Genomic DNA, 7,040 nt, shown 5'->3' on the forward strand with positions numbered 1-7,040 from the left:
TAATGAATAATTATTTTTAATTTAAAATCGTGTTGTTAGTCATACCTTGATTAATTGATATCTGCTTAGACTTTAATTTTAATTATGCTTCCGCATGTTTCTAAAACTAGTTTTATGATCAAAATCAACAAGTTATAAATTCAAAACAAATGCTCAAAGTAGGTAATTCGAGCTAAGTTGAAGAATACAAATTAACACTCTTTTTAAGTAGTCATATCATAACGTTATAAACATATTTAAATCTTTCTCAACAAACAAGTTCCCACGCAAATTACATGCAAAATCAAAATATCTTGACGAGACTTAACTACAAAGTCTACCGTAAATACAAAAATAATTTAATGTATTCAATAGCTGAACATATTATCTAAAAGTATTATGTTATAATAAGTTCAGTTTTAAAAGAAGTACATCGATCAAGAATTACTTTTCTAAATTTCGACATTATAACTCCTTACGTAGGTAAGATTATTATTTAAATTTGGCTTTTTAAGATTATAAGTTGATTGAACATACTAATAACTAAATTCAATTTGAAGAAAAATAGGAATATAAAAAACAATAATAATAATAATGTTAATCAGGTAGAAAGTAAAACCAAGTAGGACTAGAGTATTACCACATTGACTTCACCTAATCATGGGAATCCACGAAACATTCGGGTTCGGGTCATCGTATCAGTGTCCGAGCAAAAGGCCTTCGCCCCTAGTTCTCATTATACATACAACAGATGTAAGTATATACGACCTTGCGGTGTCGTGCTCAAGTGTCGTGCATGCATTTTGTGCACTTGTTCCATTTGCATGCACTCACGCTTTCTCTCTCTCTCTCTCTCTCTCCCTCCCCCCTCCCCCGGCTCTTCTCTTTTTTTCTCACTCTAGAAATATACATACAATTCTGCATCGTCGCATCTCTTCTGTCTAATTTAATTGAACTTAAACTCTGCCCAGAGCAGAAGCACCACTAGGGACCGCCTCCCGTTGTTTTCTTGACTTTCGTATGTACTCCAAGATATGAAGTCAATTCTATAAGCAACTCAAGAAATGGGTTTTGGATTCCCTTAGAGTTGTTCACGCGTAGACGTAATAATTTCTTGATTTGAATGAAGTGTGATTTATCAGGAAATGGGTTTATTATAAATCGATTTGGATTGTTGAATTGAAAGTTTCTTTTTCTGTTTTTTGAAAAAATTGATCTGGGTCAACAGGATTTTCTTGGTCTTGTTTTAGGGTTTTGGTTTTGGCTTTTCAGATTTGGACTTTGTAGGGCTTATGATTGAACGATTGAATTTTGTTGAAATGGGGTCAAAGATTTGCATGAATGAGGTTTGCCGTGCAACGACGTCGTCTGTATGGAAGAAAGGTNGATTGAATTTTGTTGAAATGGGGTCAAAGATTTGCATGAATGAGGTTTGCCGTGCAACGACGTCGTCTGTATGGAAGAAAGGTTGGGTCTTGAATTCAGGTGGATTTGCTACCCTTTGCTACAACTGCGGGTATTTTTCTTAATTCCAATTTTAGCCCTATTCAATCAAAAATTTCCACTTCATCTTTATCAGAGTTGATTTCAGTCTTTAGGGGTAGTTTGGGGATGTGCACATTGGATCCCTGAAATGTGAGATTTTTGTTTGATCGACGTGCAATTTTTGTATTTGAATTCTTGTAAACTCTCGTATTGTGATTTCTTGAAGATTCGATTTATTTAGAAGGATCATTGGGTTAATTGATGACCCGTTATAGTAATTGCCATAAAAATTTAAATTTTAGAAACTGGGAAAACAGAAAACATAAGTCAAAAAGGTTTTAAGGTTATTGATCCACTTCTATAATTAGTTTAAGATAGGTAATGAAATTATTTAACTTCTATATAATTTTTAAAGCTTTAAAACTTTTAACATTTGCTTCTATTTAATCAGGAGACAGTGGATTGCTTAGGTTTCCTGATCTAATAATTGCCCCATGTATCTTTGTTATCTTTTGCATTCAATTCCGGTCATGTTTTTGCACGTTATTATAGTACTTTTGTCGGTTGATGAACGCAAGCTTTCATATATTTGTTTTGAATTAGTTTGATTGAATTCCTTTCTAACTTATAATAATTGATTCTAATGTGAATGTACTTACTCCGGTTATAGAAATCAATATTCATTGCGTTTTCTTTCCAATTAATCTGTTGGCTATGTTATTTGTGTTGTGCAAATTCATTTAAATAGCTATGTCGTCTATCTATTCTGTTCATCCCTTGCTTGACTTGACCTTTTCTGGATTCCAGATCAGCTTATGAGAATTCAGTTTACTGTGAAACATTCCATCGAGATGAATCTGGTTGGAGGCAATGCGCTAAATGCGGGAAGGTAATAATAGTTTAAAATCATTGGGTTTTCGATTTTAGTTTCTTCCCATTTCCTGACTCTATTGAATTTGTTGTGGCAGGGTATCCACTGTGGATGCATTGCTTCAAGATATTCACATGAGTACCTGGATTTTGGAGGTGTTGGGTGCATAAACTGTGTTAAGAGTTCAGAAATTCATTCTGTGCAATCAATGCAGGTAATTAGTCATTTGAATTTGCATTGAGCAAGAATTATTTTCTAATGATGCTATGCATGCGCGAATCAGAGGATAAAGTTTTTTGTAGGCCATGCATTTCTTTCTGTATTTCACGCATTTATTTTTATAAAGTTGGGCAGTTTAGTTGATAATAATATGGTTGAAAGTCGGAAGATAATAATATAGTTGAAAGTCGGAAGTTAATAACAGGTTGGAAGTTGAATGACATGTTGTTTGACAATGCTTTAGAAAAAGTAAACATATTGTGCAAAAGGGGGGGAAAATCAGATATCCTAAAAAACTGTGAAAACTTCAGATGTTTGGCAAAAAAAAAAAAAAAAAATTACTTAGTTTTTCATCTCAGCAAAACTTGCTTTANGTCTCAATAGCAAGTTAGTCATCAATGTTTAACTAGGAGCAAGTTGGTCCCAACCATTTATTAGAGTTGCACAACAAGTCTCCAATGATGGAATCATACATCTGTTTAAATTTCTGGTACTAGTCCGATTTAGGATTTGATATTGGGTGTGTTTGCATTGACTAACTATTCAACTATAATGGAAGATTGGGAACTACTCCAGTCTGAAGTTTGGGGGTTAACTTGCTAAAGCAACAATAGATTGAGGGCCAACAGGGAAATTTTCCCATTCAATTCATATCTACTATATGCCTTAACTATCATTTCTAGTTTGAAATCGACTATTGTTCCATTGTTTGAGAAGGTTCTGAGTGCCAGTGATGCTGGTCGAATTGGTCGCCTGGTCCTCCCAAAAGCATGTGCTGAAGTGAGCATTTATTTCTTCGGACAATGTCCCTAACAAGCATGTTGTTTAAAATCGCAGAGGTTCATACTTTTGTTCTGCGCTTTCAGTGTATTGTATATTTAAATATAATGTTCTGCAGGCATACTTCCCTTCTATTAATCAATCAGAAGGTATACCAATTAGGATCCAGGACATAAAGGGGAAAGAGTGGACATTTCAATTCAGATTTTGGCCCAATAATAATAGTCGGATGTATGTCTTGGAGGGTGTAACCCCTTGCATCCAAAATATGCAAGTACAAGCTGGTGATACAGGTATTCTCTTTTGAACCCAACATCTGAAAATTTAAGCTATTTCTCTATTATGTAGTACCATGGTTGCCATTTTTTCCGTCTACGTTTAGTTTTATTGTTTAGTAAGAGTGATTTACTTCATCTAGAAATTTTTCTTGATATGCATACCCTTGGACAGACTCATTTAGTTTTTTCTACCCCTTGCATCACTATACTGTTTACAGTTATTTAATGATCTCAAACAAAATTTTACATATTATGGTTTGACAATTCTGAGAGAGAGAGAGTTCTCCTTTTTTTACCACCCACTATTTGGCTGCGGGACAACTAGTGATCTTCCAACATGGAATTAAATTATTGGCTTCCTTTAATGCTTATGGTTACATTTACTAGGAAATTTCATAATGTTTTAGGTTCTCCTGCAATCTTTTTAATGCCGTTCTTATCATGCATGTCTTTGTCTTTGGTGCAGTGACGTTTAGTCGGATAGATCCTGGGGGTCAACTTGTCATAGGATGTCGAAAGGCTACAGACAATGTTGATACACAGGTCAGACTTCTTAAGCATTTCTCTGCGTTTTATAATTTTATTTTATTTTCTTAATTGTGTGAAATAGCTGATATATAGTTTACTGGCAAACAATTAGGATACCCAAACACCTTTGCTTCCAAATGATGATTCTCCAGGTGAAACGTCATTTTCTGGTCCTACAGACAATCCACTTTCAGTGAGTTTTAATTATCATTTTGATTTTTTATTTTTTAGTTTTTTTTAAAAACATTTTGTTGATTGAAATGCTCCTTGATTTGTGAAAATCGGGAAGAACGGGGCCAAAACAAGTGATGATTCCATGCAACAGCATAAACCCGTATCAGAGAAGAAGAAAACACGAAATATGAAAAATAAGAGGCTCCTCATGCATAGCGAGGATGCTATGGAGTTGAGAATAACGTGGGAAGAAGCACAGGAGTTGCTTCGTCCCCCTCCAACTGTTCAACCCACAATTGTCACGATCGAGGACCATGCATTTGAAGAATATGATGTAAATAAAGTTTTTATCTCGAAATTCTCTCTTCATTATTGGACAATATTGTTTATATGCTTCTTAAATTCTAATAGCACGTTTGGCTAAGCTTGAAAAGAAGTAAAAGCACTTTTTGTGGAAAGTAAATATAGACTTACTTTTATAAAAGTTAGTTTCAAACTTCAAATCCCAAAAAATCGACGAGTAACTTCTAAAAAGCCCGAATGTTTTTTGCAATACAAGTTTCCTAAAAGTAACTTATGAGCTCAGCCAGACATGCTTAATGCCATTCTTAGGGGAGCCTTCAGCATATATGTGGTTTTACTTATTTATTCTATTCTTCTATCTAGGAACCGCCAGTTTTTGGAAAGAGGACAATTTTTACATCTCAACCTTCTGGGTAAGGAACCTTTTTTTTTCTTTTGGTTTTTAAAAATTCTTACTACTATTTTAGGAAAATAATTAAAAACAATCTAGATATGGTGGTAGTTTTTGCGGTTATTATGTTTTTGCGAGATGTCAAATCTCGTTGCTAAGCTTATTGCTGATATGCATTTACTTTGAAAAGCTGAAGGGACAGGAAAATGAACGCATTCAGTCATTGAGTTTCCTTTGATTCTGATGATAAGATCGGTGCATGAAAAGTGTACTGGTTAAAATGGTTTAGTTTTTATTCTATATAAATGATGTAAACTGTGTATATATACCAGCTACATAAAGAATTAAATATGCTTATCAGGGAGCAGGAACAATTGGCTCAATGTGACAGTTGCTCGAAATGGCGAAGGTTGCCTGTACATGTTCTTCTTCCTGCAAAGTGGACATGTTCAGAGAATCTATGGGACTCAAATAGGTTTGCAACTTTCAATTTTTGTTAGAATTTATATTTGACCATAAATGAAGATGTTGCTAATTAATCCCATGTTTTTCCATAAACTGGCTATATATTTTGCTGCCGATATAACTGGTAAACTATTTGTATAGTTGAACTAGTAATATAAGGTCTGCCCTCTTCCATCGATTTTTGTCAAGCTTGATTAAAGCAGATTTGTTTAGTACATGATTGTGATTTTTTTCCAGGTCTTCATGTTCTATTCCAGAGGACATTAATTCAAGTGATATGAGTGCCTCTTTTAGAGTTTGCAAAGGTATGAACTAGGGCTCCCTTTAATTTATACAAAGCTCTCTCTCTCTCTCCCCCCTTCTGTGTGCGTGGCCATGTTCTGTATATATGCATGTTTTACGTGCGCATCAGAGAAACACGTGCAGACCAAAATTGTACATGTACAACTTTGGTGCTGCTTTTTCTCTTTGAAATGGACAATATATAGCCCAAGTGAATGGACGAAACGCTCTTGTTTCTAGTTGCCCATATTTTGTTATTCAAGTTGATTTGTCTATTTCCAATATTATATAAATTTCGATACCAATCAATTCATGTAGCATTGCTTTACTTTTGCATTTTTCAGAGTCTAAGAGGCGGCGAAGTGCAGACAACAAGGCATCCAAAGATGGAGAACCTTCAGGATTGGATGCATTGGCAACTGCTGCAGTTTTGGGAGATAACATGGATGACTTAGCAGAGTCTTTAGTCGGAGCCACTACAAAACATCCTAGACATCGACCAGGTTGCACTTGCATTGTCTGCATTCAGCCTCCAAGTGGAAAAGGTAAGCACGAGCCCACGTGCGAGTGCAATGTTTGCTTGACTGTTAAACGACGTTTCAAGACACTCATGTTGCGTAAGAAACAACGGCAATCAGAACTTGCAGCTGAGCTTGCCCTTGGAAAGGACGAGGCCCAAGTGGACGTTAAATTAGAAAACGATGATGACATTGCTGGGCAAGCATTGCTGCAGATGAATCTTCCAAAAAACGAAAGAATCCAGGACAGAAACTCAGTGGACTTGGACGAGGACAGCAAGGAACAGTTGGACTTGAACTGCCATCCGGATCGTGAAAATGACCTAGTCGAGGCAGCTGGAATGAGCTTGGCGACCTTAATCAAAGATGCTGATATTCCATCCGAGGCAGGTTTACAGAAGAACGAAATCCCAAGCTCAGAACCAGATTTACTCTCCCGAACTGCGAGCGAGAGTTGTGAACATATCGCTGATGAAGGGGGTATCTTGTCTGGAAACGTCGTGCAGGAGAACAAGAGCGAAGATGGCGAATCTGGGACCGGCTTGAATTGATATAAAGTTATGTGTATTATTATATTTGTTAAACTACAGAATTGTCTTGTTGAGTTTTAAGTGTATCCGAATCACAGTTGTTTTTCCTCGAGTTATATTCGCAACCTCGTACTTGTTAGATATTTTTCATCATTTTGTATGTATTTATTTTTTGTTTTGCAAATGATTTGCCGCCCGAACTAGTGTTTGCCGCTGCGCAATGGGCACTATTCAAAC

At 35.7% G+C, this 7,040-nt stretch overlaps 1 protein-coding gene across 1 annotated transcript; it reads left to right on the forward strand.

Annotated features, from left to right (window-relative positions):
* The first annotated feature begins 1,371 nt into the window (after positions 1–1,371).
* Positions 1,372–6,956, forward strand: LOC111369093 (B3 domain-containing transcription repressor VAL1). The gene is made up of 12 exons (XM_022990578.1): positions 1,372–1,495; positions 2,272–2,353; positions 2,433–2,575; positions 3,160–3,334; positions 3,453–3,627; positions 4,079–4,155; positions 4,253–4,333; positions 4,430–4,648; positions 4,981–5,030; positions 5,370–5,483; positions 5,711–5,778; positions 6,100–6,956. Exons 1-12 carry the CDS (start codon positions 1,383–1,385, stop codon positions 6,822–6,824), a joined length of 2,022 nt encoding a protein of 673 aa, XP_022846346.1. The 5' UTR covers positions 1,372–1,382; the 3' UTR covers positions 6,825–6,956.
* The last annotated feature ends 84 nt before the right edge of the window (positions 6,957–7,040 follow it).

This window comes from Olea europaea, chromosome 20, assembly GCF_002742605.1.
Source record: "Olea europaea var. sylvestris chromosome 20, O_europaea_v1, whole genome shotgun sequence".
NCBI classification, from domain to species: domain Eukaryota; kingdom Viridiplantae; phylum Streptophyta; class Magnoliopsida; order Lamiales; family Oleaceae; genus Olea; species Olea europaea.

Bases quoted from the DNA above. Each gene is read 5' to 3' on its own strand.
- LOC111369093 (XM_022990578.1), top strand. From the start codon at position 1,383: ATGGGGTCAAAGATTTGCATGAATGAGGTTTGCCGTGCAACGACGTCG. The intron at 3,335-3,452 runs GTGAGCATTTAT...AATGTTCTGCAG, and splicing joins TCCCAAAAGCATGTGCTGAA to GCATACTTCCCTTCTATTAA. The intron at 5,484-5,710 runs GTTTGCAACTTT...ATTTTTTTCCAG, and splicing joins AATCTATGGGACTCAAATAG to GTCTTCATGTTCTATTCCAG.